Below are 24,926 nucleotides of genomic sequence, written 5' to 3' on the forward strand. Positions count from 1 at the left end.
TCAGTAAATTTTCTCCACATCTCCGTCTACACTTGCTATGACAACAAATATAGCATTTTCAAAAAGGAAACTGCTTTGATGATTTGGCGTCTTCTTCCAGCAAACCCCTTTTGAAAGCATTTGTATTTAACAGCTAAGTGATTATTTTTTTCTAAAACAATCAGCTCCGTCTAAGTGGCAGGATTTTTTTTTTTATGAGCAATCATAAGCCTTCAGTATTGTGTACGCAATTTCCAAATGAATCAGTTCAAGAGCCGATATTCCACAGACAATTTGTAAGGAAGCAACACTTAATACTGGAAACCCAAAGATCTTTATATTAAAAGCAAAATCTAATAACAGTAAGTGCAATCTAGTTAACATTAAATCTAAAAGCACCACATCAAATACAACCAGAAACCCATGAATGAGCCCACTGCACATTTGCTCTTTTCATGGAGCAGACAAAATCACATTAGGGTTTGCTGGAACAGCTTGTGTTTACCTCAGCAGCAGTGCAGTGTGCAGGGAGAAAAGAAAAAAGAAAAAAGGCACACCCTGCAGTTCACAGTTATCTGATAACGCTTGTATAAATACGGCACCTGAACAACAGCTAGATGGATAAAACACAGCGAGACGGTCCGATCGCTGAGCTGTGGGGTTTAATTTTTGTTCAGAAGTTTCTGACACATCATTGACATGTGCATGTCAATGTTGAACTATCTGTTCAAACTCTTCCTTCCCCCAAGAGGATGTTTTAAAGAGCATATGCTAAAGATGTCAGAGGTGCTCAGAATAGACACGGAGGTTAGCTGCCTTTTAAATAACTCTTTCTAAGATAGAAAAAACTTTACATGCAGTTCTGCCCTGAATTAGTCAGAAATACTTGCTCTCCCCCAGAAAATCTTTTCCTTTCAAACTTCACCCATGAATTATCTTCACCTCTGCACTCTCCAACACAAGAAACACTTTCTTTTTTGGTAAAAGAGTGAAAGCCCATTCAGCATTTTTGCAGTAGTGTTTAAAGCCTTTCATTATAAAGCCGTTGTACACTTCAGACCTCTCAGGGTCCAAAAGTTGTGAGCACAGATGATAACTTAACCTAATTATGTACAGGCACCACTGTGTGGAGTGTGTAGATGTAATAGACAAAGATGGAGAGGCAGAAAAATCACACAGGCAGAGCACGAGAAAGAAAATAAATGTATTAGTGGGTGATTGATTTTGAAGGTCTAACACTAGAAGTAAAGTATAGGAAGAAAAGCTAGAAATTCTTTTTGGAGGTAAAATAACTCCTGTACTGTGCATTCACACATAGCACACGGCAGGATGGGCAAATCTTTGATGGCACGGCTGCATAATGCCGTCTAATGACATTATGACCATCTTGAGGTGATGCAGTGAGTGACAACCAGCCTCTTTAACGTGATCAGGGAGAATGCTTTGATGAACATAACCACATGTTATGTCGAAGGCTTCTGTTCCCTGAGAGAGACGACCACATATGGTACGGGATGTGATGACATACAACAAGCAGAAATGTTGCTGTGATGCATTTTTAGTCATATTAGAGGAATAACGTCTGAAACTGACTGGAGTTGTGTTAATGTGGAGGTAACTTTCTGCATATTATATGTTGAAATAATGACTTCTTTGTAGAGTACTTGGATTTAGTGTGCAGAGGCTACTTACAGGGACTCAGTGGCCACCACCCTCTGTGCCAGTCCATACAGAGTGCCACTGTTAGTGAGGACCACCATTTGGCTGAGATGGGGGCTGGGAACCTTCTCCTTCCTGTCCTCTGCCGGCCCATGGACTCCTGCGTTCTCCCCCACAGCCTCCTGCAAGAAGCACAGATGGAAGGGCGAGTTAGCATGCCGAGTAAGTAATGGACTTATTTTTGCCTTTTCAGTTTTGAAAGAAGTAAAATTAAGACAAGCTTGATGACATGAATTATACATATGATATCAGCATTACAGTTTCTTCCAAGTCCAGTTATTAACCCAGTGAACCCCCAAAACACACTGGTGGTTTTGAAAGACAGATTATCTTAAAAGAAATTGTGGAATAACAGGAAGAATATTCAGAACTGCAAGCAGAAGCGTAAAATCGTGATTTTTCAACAAAATCCCTGTGTTTTAAATCTCTCATTTTAAAAAAAATACTCAAAAAATAAGCCACTTGCTCGAACCAGATTCTGTAAATGACAAAAGAATTCATACTTTCTCAGCGCAAGTGTGAAACTATAAGTGATTTATCTGCAACCAACAGTCACATGAGAAAAAAGCTGTTTACACAAACAGATAGGAAACAAATATGGACACAAGTTAAGAATGTGAATTATCTGTAGTAGGTAGAGTCACCTTTGTCCCCTATTGGTTAAAAAAAAAGAAATCGAAAAATGTTGTTCTACTTTCGTAATTCTATACAAAGACATTATTTAAATCTTTCTACTTCTAGACGTGGTTTCTCTGTTTCCAAAGAGGTGCAGGATTTTAAATTGCAGTAAAAAAAAAAAATAGAAATAAGCCCACAGTGGGAAAAAAAAATGTGACAGGAGCAAAAGTAGTGGTTGGGGTTCAGAGGGTTAATATTATTTGAAGTAGCACCGAGACATGTGCAAATGTAATTTCTTCTTTTGTTTTATTTTATCAGTGTTATTCGTGAATCTCTGTTCTGGTTTCATCTGAAGTGCTGCTGTGTAAGAGCGTTGTCCTCCTACAGTTAACCCGACATAACAGCGATGTAGATGTATGCTCGTAGGTAAGCATAATCTGAAATTCAATCACCCCTGTGGAACTCAGTCACATCCAAAGCATACATACTCTAAAATTCTGCTGACCAAACACTCCTCAAGTGCCAGCATTTATCTTCCTTTAGATATATTCCAATACAGCACTCCATCCAGCAATCCTTTTATCCCTTCATTTGAAAAACTATTGAAACAGAAAAAGAAAGATTTCAGCCCAACTCCCTTCCCATCAATCACAATCATCTGTATCTGCATAAAAAGTCATTGAGATTCCGTACAGGGGCGGCAGATCATATTATTTCTATAAAGCATGTCTTGGTGGCATGATGTATCATATTGGCACATGGAGCTTTGCACTCTGCAGCTGCAAAGCCCTCTGAAACAGCCTCTGGCAGATCAATAGCTATTACGCAGGTAATGAACAAATGGGAGCTATTAATGCTGTACCATATCGTCCACTTACTCACTGCAGTCCAGTGGAATCTGGGTCCAACACTGTGTACAAGCGCTATAATTCCAGCTGAGCCGTGGAAAGCTTTTACACCAAGTAGAGATGAGCTATTTTAGAATGAGGATTAAGGTGTAAATCAAAGCAGAATGTACATACGAATGGTTACATCACTTCTTATCCATCCAAAAAAACGATTCGTCTGATTAAAAGGCCTTCATGCCACGAGCTTACATCACTGAAAGCAAGACGGAGGGCCCATTCAGTGAAAGCAGACAAATTATCAGCGCTAAAGGTGAAACAGAGCTGTAGAAGAGACAGTGATGTGCACCGTTTTGAAGAGATGACATCTTGTATGTCTCTAACAGCCATGCATTCACTAAGAGGAGATATATAAACAGCCCAGCTTACGTGGTGCAACAAAAATGCACAGTATGCAGGTCTGGAGACAATTTATGGCTCAGACCTGCTCAGAACGATGCCGTCGCCTCCCGTGTGATAACCGCAACCTCTCCAGAACCCCCCCCTCCGACTTATCTCTCGGCATTCAATCAAACCTTCGGTGTTGCAGAAACCATTATCAGCTTGAAATTCATTCAGAAGATTACAACTTGAGCTATATTACTTTTACAGTCTTGAGAATCAGACGGCTTCCCGATGGAGGCTGCAATATATCTCTCCCAAGAGCAACTCTCTGCAAATATATATTAGTGTGACTATTTAAAACTCGGGAACATGAATAAAGCATGGCATTAAATGAAATGTAACACTCCTCCGCACAGACGGTAAAATTATATATTATTATTAAGTTTTAGATACAAGGTAGTCATTGCGTTATTGTTATGGAATTTTACTTTGAATATTAAATAAGATTTCATATGTCGCACACTGTTACTGTAGGATTCACTCACAGCACATTCCCGGCTTCTGCAAGAAAAAAAAAAAAAAGAAAGAATAAAAAATACACACTGATCTTTTGCTAAACGCGACTCCAGCTTTCTTTCCTTGAGCAAGAAGCTGCATCGCATTCACCAAATCACCCACACTTTGGCCTGCATACAGCCGATTATAATTATTCTAAATGTAAGACAGAACCACTGTAGCTCTGAGTTAAAGAAGCACTTTGTTGACTTAATAATTGCATCACTAAAGGATAAAGATGTTTAATTTAGTCCGCTTATTGTTTCAAGTGTGTACGTGAAAGAGTTTATACTTGTGAATGTGGTGTAGGACGGAGAAAAAACCTCTTCTGTGTCACTAGTATAATACTAACAAGCTAATGTTTGGCCCATTTCAAATGACATGATTGTTCTTGAGATCGCTATCATGAAAGTAAAATTATACGAGCATGATTAAGGTAGAAGCCTATTAATTAATAGCATTTTTCTTTTCTATTTGCTGTATTTCATAACAGTTGTAGTCTGGCAAAACTAATGTTTATTCTTATTCAAAAATCTACTTTATACAGACTCAAGTATGTCAGCTAGGTCACCAAACATGGTTACAAAAAAAAAGAAGCATTTTAAACACGTAGCTGCACATAAACATGACTAATGTGCAGCGGTTATGGAGTTAATCCAGAGAGGCCATTAGTACCCACTTCTAACGACAAATGATTTAAGATTTGGAACAAGATGTTGCGCTGCAGCGTCTGGTGGCCATTTGTGAGGGTGACATGGCAGACGAACAGAAACTTGAACACAAACATGTAAATACACGATAAACTCTAATAGTAATTGAAGATTTGTCACATTATAGTTTGTTAGATGAGCAACATGTGAACACGTCAGCAGAGTGGTGCCACACTATGGTCAAGACGTGCACCTGCACCTGTTCGCTGTTTTCTCTTTCTGTTCTGTCAGAACTTTTGTTTTCGAAATCTAGTATAGTAAAGTAAAGTATATCCTCGACTAGTTTACTCTTTCAGATCTGCATCTGTTGGGAACACTGTGCTTCCAGGGGGTACAAAAACAAGGGATTTTCAGTATGAAGCAACAACATGCCATCAGAGGGAAAAACACCTCTTTATATGTAAGCCAGTCTCCACATGTGCTCAAGGGAAGGAAGCAATATGAAGACTTTCACCTGTCTGTTAAATAAAAACATCCACTGATTTAATATATCCAAATGCTTTAACAAAAGAAAACGAGCATTACTTGATGTTTAATATGATTATGCTACACCGGCTTCTATCAGCAGGTATGAATTCTGAAAGTAGTGAGAGTCCTTATAAATTCTCTTTTGAATTAATCAAATCACTTAAACTTCAGCTGTGTCAGTCTGACATTACAGCGAGTCTGGTCGGGTCTATTTTTAATCGCTCCACACGAGGCTTGACCTTTCATTGACTGTGCTCTTTCAGCATAAACACAGGCTTCTGAAAGACTTTTGGGAGGAAAAAAAAAAAAAAAAAGTTGCGTTTCTTTTCAAAAAATGCACAAAACTCCGCGGGGATTCTTCCGATAAAAGCAACGGCTACACACAAAAAAACACAATGCAATGAAAAACAGGAGGTAAAAAAAAATAAAACAAACATCCATGACATTTAAGATTTTATGCATCGACTTTTTCTATTCTGAGGCGAGAAGTAGAGCGCAATCTTCGACAGCTGGCAGCAAAATCAACAGAGTTTTTTTCTGGTTTCTCTCGCTGATACACCCTCAGCCCTGAGTGCCAACTTCATGTTTACTAGTTTATTAGATGCTTGATCTACGACTATCACATGCTCACAAAGGCAAACATAATTTGATAGTGTATAATGGCATTAACATAATTTCCTGCTGTCGTTGCCCTTTGGTCGCCCTGCATATTTCAAGTGATTTCTGAGCATAAACATGCAAATGATGTCTGATACTTGGGAAAACATCTCGCATGTTAATAGAACGGATACACACACTTGAATACAATTAAAATGCATTTGGCACGCCTGAGATCAGGACGCTTATTTGTTCCCATGAATTAATTCATACAAATCAGAGATCACTCTTCTTTGCTCATTTGTCTCTTAAATACTGTGGCAATTGTTTGTTTACTTCCAAATAAAGCACAAACATGAGCCAGTTTGTGACTCAAGCGCAGAAATCTTTCGGTGAGCAACAAGCTGCAGGGTTCTCTTATTTGTCAGGAAACGGGTACGAATTCAATTTCATGATTCAGGCCTTACATACAAAGACATTAGCTTCACTCATCTTTATTGGCTTACTGTAATTAACTTTAGTGCAGCTTGTTTGTTATTTGATATCCTTAAAGGTACAACCGCACAAACAATTAGGTTTTATGACGACACTCGATCAAAATGAGAGATGGCTTTAGTGCGATGAAAGTAAACTAACACCATGTGTCTGCTGCAAAAGAATGCCATATTGGACGAATTAGAAAGTCAGAGATAAATATTTCATAGTCATACAAGGGCCTGAAAAAAGGAAGGGTGAGGCAGACCTTTCCATATAGCACGGCTTACAGTGAAGAGATCATGCATTCACTTGATTTATATCCCGCAGCTGCTGAAGATATTTAGAAGTTTAAACTTTTCTCTGCTGTCCCGCTGAGATAAATAATGAAGCTGCGTTTTCATGGTCTAGAGCAAACTCTATACTCTGTTGATGTAGTGTGAGGTGTAGCGGTGCGCTCACGTATTTTTAATGAATCGCAGAAAATCTAGTTTACACAAAACATTAGAGATAAATGGATGAATTATTGATTAGTTTGTTTTCACTGTGATGCGATATTTCACAGAGTAAATAATGAATTAAATCTTAATTTGAATCCTCTGAGCAACAAAAACCACCGGCAGGGTTGAAATGCATATTATTAAAAAAAATAAAAGAAATCTGTAACATTACTTCATTTATTAGAACCAGAAATTGTAAAAACAGAAAGAATCTTCCTTCAGTCCTTAAAATACTAATCTGTAGCGTGCCGCTCCACCAGAGAACATAACTAAAGCTTGAAATCGTGATATTGCATCCAAAACACTTTATTCTACGTCTCATTTAAAAAAAAAAATCACCCAAAATATATCGCTCACACGAGCCAAATTCCATAAAGAAACTAAAATTTCTACACTCCCCAGCCTAAGTGTGAAACCATGACTGACTCAGCTGCAAGAAAAAGCCACGAGACAAAAGTTCTGGGATGTTTCTACTGAACTAAACTGAGCCGCACACAGTTGAGCCCAGAAGGGTTAATTAACTTCTCATATGTTGTCTACAATGATACTAAACAAGTTCAGAATTGATAACAGGAGGCTTTGATTTTGCCAACATGTAAAGTTGAACTCAATAGAAAGTTGATTTACTGTTACTAGTTTCCAACTCACAAAGAGAAAATGAAAACAAAAGTTTTGACGAATGCCAAATGAACATGAATCCGGTATTAGCGGTTGTGGGATGCTGCTTGGAGTTTGTTATGAAGCCATTCGAATTATTTCCTCTGTGAAAAAAAAATGTCATGTGCATCCAAGCACAGTAAAACTATTTAACAATGAAACACTTCTAAATTGCATTTGCTGCATTTGCCACAGCAGTCTCAGCGTCGGAGCCAAAAGCTGAGTACACATTGTTCACTCAGAAGGTGTTCACGAATCGCACAACTTTTCAGAGGAAATTTTACAAATTCCCAAAGGCAATTTCCTTTATATACAACTGACATCAATTTGACACATGATGGCGAGGAAAATATTCCTGTTTTCATTGCTCGCTGTGAAGACGTTCGCCTCACAGCGTGCTAATGTAAATGATCATCAGGTTTTGACTCAGTTTAACCTGCGGCGCTGGCGGTGAGTGATTTCTGTGAAAACACGGGAAATGAAGGCAAAAATACATCATCAAGGCGTGTAGTGAGCCATGGCAAACAATGAGAGAATATTTTTTTATGGAAAGTTACACTACTCCTACTAGATGTCTGGACCACTTTGTCACCATGACCACTGTAAGCATTCATCTCCTGTGATGCTGCATCGCTGAACTGTAGCGACGCACACTTATCTGACTCATATCACAAATCACTCAGAAACACTGTATCTGAATGACAAAGGCGCAATCTGTGATCTAAACAAAACAGCAGCTCGACTCCTAAAAATAAAAGCACCAGATTTAACCCTGCTATCGCCCCATGAAATGATTTAATGGTGTGTGACCATCCGTCGCATTTTTACTAACACAGACTAAAAGCTGGGAAGCACTTCGCCTGTTGAACAATTACAGTGAAAACTGTGTGCAGCACGTAGTTACTCAACAAGTATGCGCCTCTATAGACAAGAGAAAAAGGTAAAAAGCTGCCATTTTACTGTATTTTTCTAATTTTAAAGTAAGAAACTATTGCTGTGGCTGCTGCTGCAGCTATTGTTGCCATGACATTGGTATCTTCAAATAGTTCATTTGAATTATGAGGCTTTGTGCTTTCAAATGATGACTCAAAATAAATTGAGGCCATTCAAAATGCAGTTGCAGGATTTTCTTTTAAGGGGTGAATGTATGCCCTGCCTTTGCCCTAAGTCAGCTGGGATAGGCTCCAGCCCCCCCGCGACCCTAGTGAGGATTAAGTGGTGTATAGATAATTAATGGATGGATGGATGGGTTAATGTATGATTTTTTTTGTGTGTGTGTTTTTCTCACACTATTAGAGCTTTGTTCACAGCATCGATATTTATAAAAACCACTGACTGTATACAAAAATGAATGGACCAAAAAAGGTTTTTATACCAGGCTGTAAATGTGATTCTTTCTCCTGTAAAGTTGGTCATTTCAACATTGGGGTCTTTGATTTGCTTTTGCATCAAGGGACAACTCAGAGAACTGCAGTTTTTGGTACTTTAAAGTTGACTTCTTTTTCTTTTCTTTTCCTTTTCTTTTTTGAACACTTTTAGTTTAGTCAAGTTTTTCATATAAAAAGAACAAACACCATGACAGAATGAAACATATAAGGGGCACATCAAATTTGAAGATAATGATAATATATTTCCTGTTAGGGTCCATCAACGTTCAAAAGAGTCACCAGAGGACAGCGTCATCCCATTAGATGCAAAGTCAGTCCATTTCTCCCACTTCTTAGCAAAGAATGCTCCTTTGTTGGCTTCTTTTTCATCACCCCATGTTGATGCCTGACAAAAATTAAATGTGAAATTGGCCTTTATTTTGAAAGGCATTTAAAAACATAAAATGCAAGAAGTTTTAATTTTAGTCTATTTAATAGAAGAATGAAGAACAATGTAAATAATGCAAAATAAGCAGATTCTATAATGAAATTATGACTAAAAAGTTGTTGGGATGCTGTTCTAAACACTTTCTGAACAGCTCACCCCGCAGGCTATAAACAAGGTTGGCTTCCTCTGAGGACGATACGTAGCAGAGTACATTTTGTTTATCACTGGTGCAGATGGACAACAAGCCGTCCACTGATGTCCACTAGAGCATTTTCAAAAAAAAAAAAAACCCAAAAAAGCAGATGCGTTTCTATCCAAACTCTCCACTAATTACTTTAGAAGCAAGTTGTTCAACACACATTCCCCAAATATATGCCATTAATTGAATCTACTGCAGAGCAGAGTGTCTAATTAATGAATGGTGAATATTATCATGCAACAGCTTGGGAGCGATTACTTAAATGATGTAATTAGAGCAGCTGTAATAGGAAAGCCTCACTGATAAGACAATAATTAAGATTTTTCTTGCATTAATACCTGAAGCAAGTCTGACCTGACACAAAACTAACTGCAGAAAATATCAAAAAGTTGACAGAATTCAATAATCGACGACAATGGAAACAATGGAAAACATAAGATGTTCCTGCTCGGTATCTCCCACCGCTATCATCAGTAACATTTCACAGTCTCTCTGTAATGTTTCTTTAATATCATCAGGTAATAATATGACAGTCAAAAATGTGTTTTGGTCATTATGTCTCTTGGACGTTTGAGCCTTCCTGTAGAACTGTACTGCAGAATTATATATGTGAAAATTATGCTGAAAATGATAAGGAACATTTTATTAGGCCTGACGGAGTAAAAATCTCCTTTTCAGTATGCCATAAGTCTGCAATTTATGCAAATTTTAAGGCTTTCTCCATATTTCAGCACCAATATTAAGCGAAAATCATCACAGAGACCACACAACACCCAACTTCCATTCATCATCTATACACCACTTAATCCTCACTAGATCGTGGGGGGCTGGAGTCTATCCCAGCTGACTTAGGGTGAAGGCAGGGGACACCCTGGACAGGTCACCAGTCTATCACAGGGCTACACTTAGAGACAGACAACCAAGCACACTCACATTCACACCTACAGACAATTTAGGATCACCAATTAACCTAAAATTGTTTTTTTGGACAGGATCAACCAGGATCTAATAGGTAGTACTTTGGACAGGTGAGCTGTCACACACTCTCACACAGCTGTTGAGGTATTTTACTGTACTGTTTGCAAAGTAGTAGTTAGATTAACACTGCACATTGGTAACATTGTCAGTTTTGGGGAATCTTAAATAAACAAACCTATTATATTGCTGCCCACTTAATGTCTCACTGCTTTATAGAACATCCTGGTTATAATCATAAAATATCAAAGTCCCGAATCATTTCCTATACAACCTATGTAAAGCCCATTTATTGTCATAGAATTATGTCACAATCCCAGTTTTTATCATAATGAAATTCCCCGAAATTGATTCCAAGAACACCTTTTGCCCGTTTAAAGTCATGGTCTGCTGATCGTTATGGCTCGCGGGCTGAGTGTCGGTCATGCGTGGCAGATTATCTCACCCCGGCCAGCCGCGGAAGGCAATGTGTTTGTTTGTTTGTTTGTCAATTACCTGCTCACCTGAGCTCTGCCTCACTGAGTTATTCACACACCATCTGATATAGGCCATGTAGATCGTGCTGGTCCAGTAGCCCCCTTATTGGAATATCCCGGATATAGTCATAATTCCATCCTGGACCGAGGGTATGATAATAAAGCACTGTACTTGCTTTGACCAGTTTGAGCTTGCTATAGTTTAAACTCAGTCTCTTGTTTAGCAGCGCAGAATTATGTGTTATATATCACTATGATGTGCTGTCCAAGCTTGTGTGTGTGTAAATAATCTCATGCACATACTGTCCATCATTGTCATTGGTTTGTTTGAATGATGCCAAGAGTATCATAAAAGTTAGAAAATGACATCAATTTAATAGATTGATGAAGCAATGTTATATTCCTCATGTCTAAAAAGGGCTCTAGTTTGATCCTGGTCCAACGAGAACAAGAAGAAGCCTTCAGTCACGTAGGAGGACATCTTGTATTCAACTTAAACTTCTAAAATCAATCATATTTGTTTTTCAGGAACCAAACTATTTATGGGAATAAAATATTACCTCTTTATTACTTTCATTATCAAGTTTTCCACATAAAATTCAGAATTGTAATGTCGTAGCTGGACCAGACTGTTTGGGCCCGACTAAGTCTTGTAGAAAGAACAACACACACTTGTCATATTTAGGTTCAGTAACAGAGCTTCTATTAGCAGCGTTTAAGTCAACCTTCAGCTAGCATGGCCTAGTGAGCCTATCCTACTTCTCCTCTGCCTTACCAATATCAATACCCACTGTTTTCCATTTAACTACACTTTAAATACTTTACTGTTTGTGAAAAGGAGTTCACTGGTGAGGTCGGACCGAGAAAAAAAAAAGTCCTCCTGCTCATTGTATTATGGAAAAGGAAATATCTGTGTGGGAGTCTGACTGCTCAGTATAATCTGAAGTTAACACAATTGAGCCAAAAAGCAGGGCTGGAGGGAGAGAACAATTCCTGTCTTTGTGGGCTCACCATGTTTTAATTATCTGTCTGGCGCTGGCACTCTGGAGTGGCCCTCAAGTTAATGAACCATTTGAAGACCTTTTTGCTAAACGATGAGTTTAAAAAAAAAAAAAAGACAAAAACTTCTATCTGACAGATAGACTCAGCCTTTTGTTAGTTTTTTTTCTTTATTTTTGTCTTTTAAATGAGACCACTCCGCCCCCGGATAAGTCTTAACTAAAGGAATAGGCGAAGCATACTAAAGAAGTTTGAACCTTTTTAGTTACCAGACACTAATATAATTCAGCGAGAGCTTTAACTACAGAGGCATCTGGAGCCCCAGTTGAGATCTTCAAATTGCTTATTGTTTCACATTCACTTTTCTATAATTGAAGATAAAGAAGAAAAATTAGCAAATCCTCGTAGTTCTAAATTGTTGGCAATTAATTATCTGACAAACTGACTGAGTAATTGACTGTTCAAAGTTTAATGACAAACCTTAAAATCATGAGAAAACCTAATCGCTAAGCCACGAAAAGCAGATTTTATTCACTTAAAACCATAAAATTCAACTATTGCTAATTGAAAATAATTATATATTACAAGAAATTCTTGTTTTGTCACTTCATTTGGACGACAACATATGCTTATACATTATTTCCCCAAATATGTTTGACAATTATTTAGCTAATTTTTTTAATTAATGCTGGCCAGAGACGATAAACCAAAGCCTCTGTTTATATATGTAAACACATTTGACAGGTTTTCTTTTTGCATATGGTCTTCTGTTTGTTCTCTGTTTATTTTTTTCTGCCTGCATCCACAGTAGAGTCATTTTTTTGTGCTTGCAGTTTCCCTCCCCGGGTCCTTACCGCCAGCCACTGATAAGACTTCATAGATAATCAATAATTAATAATTAATATCAGTGGTACAAAACAGATCAGTGAGCCAAAAAGGCACCTTTCCAACAACAGTTTATATATATATATCCATCCATCCATTATCTATACACCGCTTAATCCTTACTAGGGTCATGGGGGGCTGGAGTCTATCCCAGCTGACTTAGGGTGAAGGCAGGGGACACCCTGGACAGGTCACCAGTCTATCACAGGGCTACACTTAGAGACAGACAACCAAGCACACTCACATTCACACCTACGGACAATTTAGAATCACCAATTAACCTCAACATGTTTTTGGACTGTGTGGGAGGAAGCCGGAGAACCTGGAGAGAACCCACGCTGCACGGGGAGAACATGCAAACTCCACGCAGAAAGATTCCCCCACCGGGACGCGAACCGGCAACCTTCTTGCTGTGAGGCAACAGTGCTACCAACTGCGCCACCCTGCAGCCCTTATATATATAAAATATATATTTCTGGCATTTATAGAAAATCAAACACGTGTGCCAGAAAAGCTCCACGTCAGTAGATACTTCACTGCAGTGATTTGAAGCCGAACCATAATTTGATTAGAATTTTGGCAAGCACAAACGCCCCCAAGTCTTTGGGAAGAAATCCTTTCCTTGGTTCTGTGAGCTATGCTAACATGCAGTAGTTGAGACAGAACAGCTTGCCTAAACGTCCACTTCAATGTCCTTGAGGACCTTTGTATTCTGTGGAGAGGAGAAAGGGAAAACAAGTTTTGTTTCTGACTGCGAGGTATTGAAGCCAAAACGGTTTCCCCACATGGACCTACAGCATTGTTAAGTATGAAGACATCAAGCATCAAAGACAGGGAAGCTTATCTGCCTTGTGTAATGATTAGAAATTAAGCTCTGGAATTCCCAGTGAAAAGAAAACTTATAAACTGAACATCCAAGGAGGGATTTCAAAACAGATAAAAGCAAAGCTTTGAATACGACTAAAAAACAGGGCCACAGTGGTAGCTTGATGACGATCAGTCCCTGCTGTTTTTCCTCAAACAGATCAAAGACAAGCGATCTGAGTTATTTACCCTGCTGAAAGTTATTCCTAATGAGGACAGGCAGTTAAAACAGATACATCTGTGAGTATATGTTCAATTTTTGTGTGTGTTGCGGCTCAAGTATAATGAGATTCTTCTGTGCTTTATGATATTCACATGAGACATGTAATTCCCCTTCCCTAATTCCTTGGGGAGCAGTGGCACTAAAGCTTTGTATCAATCAGGATGAACAGTTCTTCTCAGAAGAAGGATTGCAGCTCCACGGGGAAACATCCTATAAGCTTCCTCTGATCTTATAACTTCACCTCCTGCTTGAACTTACAACTCTACATAACAGGCTTGCTATTGAATGCACAACCACTCAAGATCTCGGCTCTAGCAGCTTCCAAACAAACTTACTGTAAGTTTTCACCGGAAATAAACAATAGTGACTGGCTCTCTGACTTCAGTTAAACAGCCGCAGTCTGCAATGCAGGTGATGGGCTTCAGTTGGCCCCAGCAAATTCTCAGTTTTTCTCAATTGCTGAGTCAGGGCCCACCTCTGCTCAAGCATCTGTTTTATTATTGGGTTTTCCCTGCAGGTCCACCAGGTGATTTGTTGAGCAGCACAATTTTGGGTAGCGGTCCGAGCTGGGTTTGAGGTGAGTACTGTGTGTCAACAGCAGCGGACACACAGAAAAACATTCGTAACCCAAAGACACTGACTTTCCTATCAGAACAGTTGATAAAAACTAGTAAATCCACATATTTGAGAAGCTGGAAACAGTGAATTGTTTTGGCCATTTTGCTGAGAAAATTACTTTAACAATTGACTCATTATTAAAACGTTGCTAATTAATTTTCTGACTGATTGACAAATTAAATTAAAGTCTAACAAAGCACTTCAATTCATGTCTAAATGTTCTCTCACTGACAATATTACATTACGAGTGGCAGCCAACTGTTTTGAATAACTTTAGGTCATATTTAAATAAATGTACCAAAAAATAATAATAAAAAATAAAAAATCTCTGTTTCCAGTTGTCAGACACTGGCTCTGTTTCTTCTTCTTTAATAGTATTCATGTGTCTATGGCTTTTGGAGCCAACAAACAAGGCCAAGACAAAGGACGGCACAGTGATTTAGTGAAACTTAAAACAAATTTAGCTCCTACCCCATCCAAAAAATCCAAATGGATTGGTTCAAAGAACAACCCTAATAAATTTCAGCCTTATGAAAACAGGTGTTCGCGCACAAACACCTAAAAGCGCTTGATAACTTTTAAATGATTTTCCCCAGCAAAAAAAAAAAAAAAATATATCCTCAAACTGAAAGGTTCAGTAAATTCCCTCCGCTTGCTAATTCTGTAATCACACTTGTCATGAAGAAAGCTTCAAGCTGGGAGTTGAAAAGTGAGCTCTCAGCTGAAGTATCTCAATCTATCGTGATTGACTGCTTACTCCTCTCCAATCCATTCCATAGAGATTTATGGCCAAGTGGAATGGACTGGCTGCCAGGCAATTACTGTCAAGTGGATCCTATTGCATCTCTTTGTCACTCTAATACTAGAAATTTGGTTCTCATTAGATAAATGTCAAATGGAATTAGGGCCTTCATTTATTTTGCGTGACATGAGCCTATTTCTGGCAACTTCTTTTTCCCGCAGCTGCTGGTCGGCTCACCTGCTTTGGGATGGCAAAACAGCCATGGCACAGGAAGAAATAGCTCTTGGTTTAAGAAAGCTGAACATGGATTAAGCCAAACGAAGCGTGTGGAGCCGTAGTTGGGAATAAAGAGGATGCAGAACACATATTAAAAGATGTAGAGTGGTGCTTGAAAATTTGTGAACCCTTTAGAATAGTCTATCTTTCTGCATAAATATGGTCCAAAACATTAGCAAGAGTCCTAAGAATACATGAGGAGAACCAATTTAAATGAATAAGACAAAAATAATATATTCGTTTAGGTATTTATTGAGGAAAATTATCTGAAATTACAAGTCTGTGAGCTGTAAAACATGCAAACCTTGGTTTCCGTATCAAGTGTGACCCCTTAATGCAGCAATAACGGCAATTAAAGGTCTCTGGTCTCTGGGTTTCAGTGCTGCACATTACTTCAGCTCTGGGATGCTGGTGGGTTTCCTTACATGAATTGCTCCCTTAAGGTCCTACCACAAGATTTCTATTGGATAACAGTCAGGATTTTTACTTGCCCACTTTTTCTAACATTCCTTAAATCTTCTTTAGTCGTTCTTTTGTGGACTTTCTCTTAAGATTCATTTCACAAACAGATTGCCTGACATTGTCCTTCGTTGGTATAACTCAGAAGTCTGTGTTCCATCTGTAACAGTGAGCCAAACTTCCTCCCATTCAACAAAACCTGCCCAAACCATGATACTACCACCACCGTGTTTCACAGATTCGTATGCTGGAGGACACTGTTTTCCTTTCTCCAAATAAAACTCCTCTCATATTAACCAAACAGATCATCTGCCCACAAAACATTGTTCAATAGGCTTGTGGCTCATCGATATGATCTCTAGTAAACTGCAGTCGGGCAGCAACCTCCCTTTTTGGAAAGCAGTGACTGTTTCCGTACAGCTCTGCCATGCACAACATGGTTAATTTAGGGTTCTCCCGAGAGTGGACATAAACATTAACGTTGGTCAGTATAAGACAGGTCTTTAGTTGCTTAGAAGCTACCCTGGGACCCCTGTGACTATTACATTGCCTTGCTCTTGGAGTGATCTTTGGTGGTCAACCACTTTGGGAGGGCAAAAATGGTCTTCAGTTTCCTCCACTCTTGTGCAATTTGTCTGGCTGTGGATCGGTGGAGTTCAAACTCTAAGGAAATGATCCTCGGAGCTTCAGTTAAAGGGAATGGGAGTCTCTTTTAGGTTCTTGAAGACATTCTAGCTTTTATCCAAGAGGCTTTTTTTTTTTTTTTAGTTCTACAGAGATGGTTTTGGAATCTTTTATAGGCTGATGAGCATCAACAAATCTGTCTGAGGTCCTCAAAACGTCGTCGTATATGCTATGATATATTTCCACAAACGTGTTGTTAAGATCAGACCTTGAAATAAAACACAAAGTCCATTCATTGTCATACCTCTAAATGAACTACTAATCCGAGATGTTCACATACTTTAGCCAAAGAAGACTATTAGAAATATAATAGTGAATCTTTTCCCTTTGGCTTCTTTTTGTCAGCTTCTAGGACTTAAGGGATAATGTAAAGATGTTTTAAATCATATTCATGCAGAAATAGGGGGGTTCACAAACTTTCAGGCACCACTGTAAATAAAAGCATGTGGTTTTGCTCATCACTATGTCTGTCTTAGTGTAAGACGAGATGAGTCACTGACGAAAGTTGACTCGAAGTTGCAGACAGCAAGTTGAGTTACTGTATCCATGGGGACAAACTGTCTCCTCATTACAGCCGAGGAGCGTGACCTGCTGTTAGGCCTATCAATGCAGTGTGTGCATGTGTTCTGAAACCCCAACAAAAAATGTCAATTCTTGTGATATCCTGACAACTACAGTATAAACACTATGGAGCTTAATTATGATCTATAATCCCTGTCAAATGTCCATCCCCTCTGGAGTGTTGCACCATTCGCAGAGCACAACAAAGAGACCAGTGTGGACAGTGATGTGCTCTCATGAGAGACGCAGAACTAATGACTGAGCTCAGTCTGCAGTGTGTGTGTGTGTGTGTGTGTGTGTGCCTCTCATGTGAGGGAACGAGCCAGCATGTGTCGGCCGTGCCAAGACAGTGTAGCGAACCACAACCACAACACATGCTTAGGGATTATCACCCCGATACTGGGAGACAGACAGCGTAAAAAGTGACTTGGACAGACACTGCTCAATGTCGTAGTGACATACAGTCGGACTACAAATCTGTGAATGTGCTAATTTGTCTATTGTGGCTCAGGTTATCTCGGTGTATGTGTGTGTTTTCTTGCCTGTCAGTGTGTCTTTTTGTGTACATATTTGCAGCCACCCTCACTGCCAGATTACTGGTGCCAACACAGAAATTACCCGACTTCTCGCTGCGGTTTCAGTGCCAAGTTTGAAAAAGCTCCACTCTATGCAAAAGTAAAGTACCCCATGAGGAGGCACATGGACACACAAACACGTACACACAACTAATCAACTCATCACACAATTGTGGGTTGATTTCAGCAACTGTAAGACTGAAATCAAAACAGAAAAACAGGAAATCAAACATAATCTGGAGCTGTATTTTCTTATCTCCATGCGCTGCGCCGATAGTGAGCAGTAAAATAAATACACATACAAACACGCTATTGTGTATTCACTCAGAAGCACCAATGTACTGTGGAACAATCCACGCAGTTGTTTGTGCTGAAAGTTGAGAGGCATGTAATCACCAGCACAAATCTGCTGAAAAGAAGGAGGCGATAACACAAACAGATAAGTTGGAAGGAGGAAAAAATGAAGGTAAAACTGAAAGGAACGAGGGACAAAGAGTTGCAAAAATAAGTAAAAAAAATGAAGTGACTGATTGAAGGATTAAACACCAGTGGTTTGAGTAGTGAGAGAAGTGAAAGGTTAGTGAGCCAGAGGTGGCTTTCCAGTCATTTCATTGCAAATGCTGGCCTTTGTCAGCTCTCCTCACAATGTTGCCTGCAGCAACGGCTCTCAACAGCTGTCACAGCTGAACTTTCTGGCAGCGTCAATATGGCCACAGATGGGGTTCATGGCATTATTCTGATACGGCAAAGACTTCTAACCTGCCCCGAGCAAAATCACCAAAGGATCCAAGTTTTTTAAGTAAAGATGTTAACTAAATGATTATTTTACATGACAGCTGATTTCCTCTCAGTAAAATCTTTCAGAGCTTCTTCACATTCAGGTAAAGACCAGACAGCTGAAACTGGTCTTGACGACAGCACAAGTGTTTTGTGGAACATGACAACACATCTCTGTCAATTTCTGAAGTTTCTGTCAAATCCAACAACCTTCCAAACACTAAATGCAGTAAGCGTACACCGAGTGAGCTGAAAATGGAAACTCTCAAACCGAGGCAACCGACAGAGTTTCAGAAAGGTAATCAAGACTACAGGAGGCAGAAAAATAGAAGATAAACTATGATGATCTTTTACCGTTTCCCTGTGGGGCTCCCAATTTAAACTGAAGTCACTCTGTACCTGAGACCAGATGAGATGGAATCTCGCTGGTGTTCATATGGGACTCTGAGTCATTACCGGCGCATTGGTTTTGGAATCAAACAGTTGCGACGGCAAATCAGGGGAACAAAACCGCAAGGATTCGGCAGCTCAATTGACATGCAGCGTGCAATTAACTTTATAATCTGTTTACAAATGAGGTCTACCCTGTCGCAATCTCTAGAGTGTGTGGGTGTGTGTGTTTGCATGCAAGCGAAGGCATTTCTGTACCGAATACATGTACATTTTCATATGCAGGCAAAAAAATAAAATAAAAAGGATTTATCATCCCCCCACATCTAAGAGAAACAAGGACGAAAATGTAATGACAATATGCATTAACTCTTGACTGTGTGTTGGCAAGATTTATGTGCGCAGCTCTTAATGTGAAACCCAGAAGAGCAGGAGGAACGCAAGATAAAGACAAAAAAAAGGAAGAAAAATAGGGAGTGCTGCGTTACTTTGGAAAAAAGGGCATTTTTCCAACATTGAATGATTTATTGAGATGAGCTAAAATAGTTTTGCATATGAGAAAGGACAGAAAAAAAGCATTTGCCAATACATTAGAGAAAGTGGATAGGTGTAGTTAAAGCCGGGCTGTGCCATTCCTCTGAGGTGGTTGGAAATAGCTCTTAATCAGGCACAAAGTGATATGATTACGCTCATCCGAAGCGCACAAGCACGCGGATCACTTTTAGCACTGTTTTGTCTACTGAGAGAACTCATGGTCTTCTCACAGAAACCCAAACACGTCTCGGTGCATTACGCTCTTCTGTTGTCTTTTTCCTCTCTGCGTCTGGCCTGCCTGTCCGTCTGCGTCCATTCGATCAGTTCAGAGGGTACACATGCTCTCCAAAGACAGCTGCCGAGCACCGAGCATGTCAGCCGCAGCCCGTCTGACATTTGAAAACAGCTCACAATTTACTCAGGAAATTACTTAGGTGTAAATAGCTGCTGCAGTGCCCCCTGAGGGTAGAAAAACATGTTGCTGCAAAACGCAATTTAAAGTTTCGATAATTCATTATTTTTTTTCTGCAATCTCTGACTTTTATCTGTTTTATTCCCTTCTGCCTTGGTGATTTATTTTTTTCTTTTTTGTGCTTCTTTTTCTCCTTAGGCCACCCCCAAACAGCTGAGCTATAAACATTAAAGCCAAGAAGCTAGCACTGCTCTCACAGCAAAATACCATTATGTCAAATGAATGCTTTGTTTTAAAACGGTGCTTTGGATGCCCGTGTGCTCCCTGCTGATTATTTCTGCATTCCCAGGTGATGCTGGTTGCAAAACAATTGCCTTCCTTTATATTCTGATGCGATATACATTAAAGATGAGACGGCGCTGATGGTTGCCGCAATAGCTTGTCATTAGGTTGTTATTGGCAGTGAAAGTCAGCTGACACATTGGGATACTGTACATCATGCAAACTGTAAACTCAGAACTTAACATAGACCCATGAATAAAGGAACTGTCAGCTCTTTTCTTCAGTGATTCAGAAAAAAAAAAGTTTAAAGACAATATCTTCTCCTGCAGTCTGACCTGTGGTGTTACATGAATATACAGATGAAATTAAGAAAGGATATTTGAGAGAAACGAAGAAAAAGCCCTACAGGTCCTCAGAAAATGAAAAATAAAATATTATTATTATTCAGGATTTAACCACTGGGGAAAGAATACATTTTCTTCTTCATTTTCAGAGCCAATGGAGTATTGGGAGTCACTACTTGTGACATATGATAAAATGTATTTAACCATGCATAAACAATATTGGTGTCTTTATTGTCCTATGCAGCAGCTCTGGGATTCATATTTGTCTGAAATAAAAGATGAGCTAATGCTGTGTGATTTTGGGGAGCTGGATCCTTCTGAATAATAATGTGAACAACTGACATACACTGATCAGCCACGACTCTAAAGCCACTGATAGGTGAAGTGAACAGCATTCTTGTTACAGGGGCAACTGCCAGGAATTGAGATACATTAGGGAGAAAGTGAACATTCAGTTCTTGAAGCTGACACGTTGGTGGCAGGAAGAATGGGCAGCGTGAGGATCTGAGCAATTTTGGCATCAACCAAATTGTGATAATTCCAATGACTGGGTCACAGCAACTCCAAAACAGCAGGTATTGTTGGCTGTTTCCAGTATGCAGAGGTTAGTATCAACCAAGAGTGGTTCGAAGGAAGACGACCGTTGTACCAGCAACAGGGTCATGGGCGAACCAGGCTCACTGACACATGTCGGGAGCAAAGGCCGGCCCAACCTCAAAGAAGAGCTGCAGCACAAACAACGAAAAGCCTTACTGTTGGCTATGAAAGAAAGGCGTCTCTGATTACACAGTGCATCACAGCTTGCAGCATATGGAGACTGCTCAGGCCATACTGACCCCTGTCAACCGCTGAAAGCTCCTACAGTGGGCACGTGAGCACTGGAACTGGACTGATGACGGCAAAGGCAGCGTGTTGCTCTGAGCAATGTTTCGCGAGGAAACCTTGGGTCCTGGCCTTCATATCGATGTTACTTTTACACATACCATCAACCTAAACATTGCTGCAGACCTCGCACACCCCTTCATAGGAGTGATATTCTCTGATGGCAGTGGCCTCTTTCAGCACGATAACATCCTGCTACACGGCAAACTTTGTTCAGGAATGGTTTGAGGAACGCAGCATCCTCTTTTCTTACTTGGATAAACTTGTCAAAAATGTAACAAGAACAGGGGGTTGGCATGATGGATGCTGGCATGTCGGTTAGAGCTGTAGCCCATCACTCAAATGTCCACAACGCCACCATTTGTCATCTAAGGAATCCTTTCAGACAGCTCTGGATGGAGGTGCATGACAACATGATCAAGATCTGCCAAATTCACCAATCAGTTCTTCAGGAAGTGATGGACATTGTTCCACAAACCAGCATGTGTGACTCATTACTGACTTGTGATTTCTGGTCTATGACCCCAATCTCTATCTGCACATTACCATTTGTAATAAAGCACCTGCTTCATTGCGTCATGATGTCCATTCTGTTGGAGAGATGCTGAAACAACAAACCTTTGTTCCCCTAAGTTAAAAAGAATGACTGGTATCTAATAAAATACTACATGTTGTATTAATATTTTTCTTCAGTACACTATTAGATCTTGACTTGGCCTCCAGTTTCCTCAGATCTCAATCACCACCTCACAACTTACAGGCTTAAAGCTGCTAAAGTTGGGCTGTTATGGTGGCATGAGGGGGACCAACACAATTTGTTGTGGCTGATTACTGCTTGATCCTTGGTATTTACATTTATATTAAAGGCAGAACGACTAAAATACAAGTAAAGTGAGCCATTCGCTCACACTTTTACTGCAATAAAACTCGAGGGAGACAGCTTATTGGTTTTCTCACTACAAATGATAAAAACAAGCCACAATTTTGTTCATGTTTCCCCTCTGCTCCTCAGTTCCACTGTAGATTAAGGCCAGACTAAAGAAATGTTTTTTTTTGTTGTTTTTTTTTAAATAAGACGGCAAGAAGGCTGCTAGATGTGGCAACAAATTAAAGGCAGTAGTGAAGGATGACACTTGTATCATCATGTAAGAGGGGAAACAAAGATCCACTATCACAAAAAAAGTGAAGAGTGTGGACTGCGCGACACTAATAGGAAGTAGTGATTGAGAGCCCTAATGGAATAACACACACCTCCACCCTGGTCTGCCCACTTTAGCAGAGAGAGGTGTGCGTGAGTGTGTGTGTGGGTGACCACTGGCCAGATAATGACGACCCATAATGCATTCTGTGGCGACAGCGGCTGCGGGCTCTCTCGACGGTAAGACCACACATTCTACGGTGTGGTCGGGATGGATAGAGCAGATGGACGGAAACTAAAAGGATACAGAATAGGGAGTGTAGAGCGAAGAGAGCGTGTTTGTGTCAGAAAATGAGACAGGTGATGAGGTAACAAGCTGTGGTAAAAGAGAAACAGGGAGAAAGACAGTGAGCAGAAGAGAAAGCTGAGGGGGAGAAAAGAGGAGTTCCACTCTTACCATGTCAATGAGGCTCTCCTGGATCCGGTTCAGTGTGGTTCTCAGTCTGCTGCTGATAAGGCCCAGACCTGATGACTCATACTGTAGAAATCATAGACACACACACACAGTTAGTGTCTGCACCGTGCACTAACACCTTCCTCTAGAAGAGCACACACTTCAGCAGAGTGTGAAAGCACGCACACGCACACACACACACACACTGCAACATCTGCTCTCATCTCACGTAGTCGGAGACGAGAGAATCTTTACTTTCTGCTTCTAGCCGACTCTAATCCTAAAAAGGGACGAATAACCGGGAAGAACAGACATCAAAATCAGACAATCACACCGACTACAGCAGATGACAGACGAGAGAAAAGAGCATCGCGGAGAGGGTGAAAGCACAGCAAACTGAACATCTAAATGCCTTAAAAATCAATTTCAGATGCGCTTGATGTCACTCGACGAAGCAAATCACGCACATCTTAAGGGCTTCAAAACAACCACACCACACATGTTAGTATTTTCTACTCACAAGGCAGCACAACCCTGTATATTTGTCATAACACTTCAGGTTGTACTCTTACCAAGCAAGCAGGACCCACCACCCTGGCAGGGCCTGTCTCTCTGCCACCGTGAGCTGGCAAAGATGGGCTTGGGACAGGCTATGGAAGACGAATGGACAGCAGAAAGGAAAAACAAGAAGCAAAGTCTCAAATTTGAAAAGCAACACTGTGGAGAAACTACTACAGAGCTGGAAGAACAACAACAAAGAAACAAGCAAACAAAGAAACTGAATTAGATTAATGGAAGTAATGAGTGGAATCACTCCTGTACACGTCTGCATTACTCTCGCCTCGCAGTTTAATGGACTTTAATTTAAGACCAGAAGAACACTGTTGTGACTGATCAGAAACTGCTGATCAGACAGGTGAGGTAAAGGAATAATCAACATTTGCTGCACCTCAGACCATGTAGCAGAGGGTAGCCTCCTGAATTAGACAGTAGTATCTGTTGTTGTAGTAGCTGAACATGGATTTATTCTGAATCTGAGAAGGCACCGAGATGTGTGTTGATAAAACCGTCTGAAACACCTAAGGTTGAGTTGGTTTCTTTTGGAAACTTAAAATCATTTTGAGAAGCTCTAAAATGCACCATTAAAGGCACATTCCACCAGTTTTGCCAAGGAGGTTCAGTTTGACTGTTTGAACCCTAAAACCTACCAACACATTGCTCTATTTTTATTTTTTTTAATTGCCAAAATAACACCATTATCAGAGAAGGAAGAATTGCAACACTCCAATACTTTTTGAACTCATCACAAGATATTTATAGATTCATCCGGAAAAAAAACAACCAAATCTAAAACCTTAATCTTAGGCAGGATGAAGAAATTACAATCAACATACTTTATACGATTCACTTATTGAATTTAAGAATTGTATTAGTTAAAGATTTGCTTGTAGTAGATTCACCAGAAGCACCAGATTCTGAAAAAAATATTAAATAAAAAATTCTGCGCTCAGTCACATGCCAACAATTCAGGGACTTTTTTGGCTGAACTGGGTTGAACTGCAGGCTGTGTTTACAAAAAGCAGACAGGACTCAAGTAGACACATGAATCAAATACGTAAGAAGTAAAATATTTATAGTATGTAGAGCCACCATTTTTTCCACCAATATTGGTAACATCTGTTGGCACTTGGAAAAGTGTTGCACCATTTTTTATTTTTATTTTTTTGTGGAGATTCATTTCATTTCTTTCATTTTTTTTTTAGCTATATAACTGACATGCTGCACCTATGCGAGTTTCAGTTCTCCCTGCTTCCCACCATGGTTGTGCTGTTTCCGTACAAGTGTGGGACTTTATA

General features: G+C 39.8%; 1 protein-coding gene across 2 annotated transcripts in view; it reads right to left on the reverse strand.

Moving 5' to 3' along the window:
• The window catches only part of vps50 (VPS50 subunit of EARP/GARPII complex), a 127,231-nt gene that overhangs the window by 16,198 nt on the left and 86,107 nt on the right, over positions 1–24,926 (reverse strand). Inside the window, exons 22-24 of one of the 2 annotated variants that reach the window (XM_008295358.1) lie at positions 23,643–23,720; positions 23,074–23,154; positions 1,672–1,820 (exon numbers count right to left, since the gene is read on the reverse strand). In XM_008295358.1, coding sequence (XP_008293580.1) covers positions 1,672–1,820; positions 23,074–23,154; positions 23,643–23,720 — 308 coding nt within the window. The remainder of the gene's footprint in view (positions 1–1,671; positions 1,821–23,073; positions 23,155–23,642; positions 23,721–24,926) is intronic. The other variant, XM_008295360.1, reaches the window with a different exon arrangement.

The sequence above is a fragment of the Stegastes partitus genome, unplaced genomic scaffold (assembly GCF_000690725.1).
Source record: "Stegastes partitus isolate 25-593 unplaced genomic scaffold, Stegastes_partitus-1.0.2 Scaffold1040, whole genome shotgun sequence".
NCBI lineage: Eukaryota > Metazoa > Chordata > Actinopteri > Pomacentridae > Stegastes > Stegastes partitus.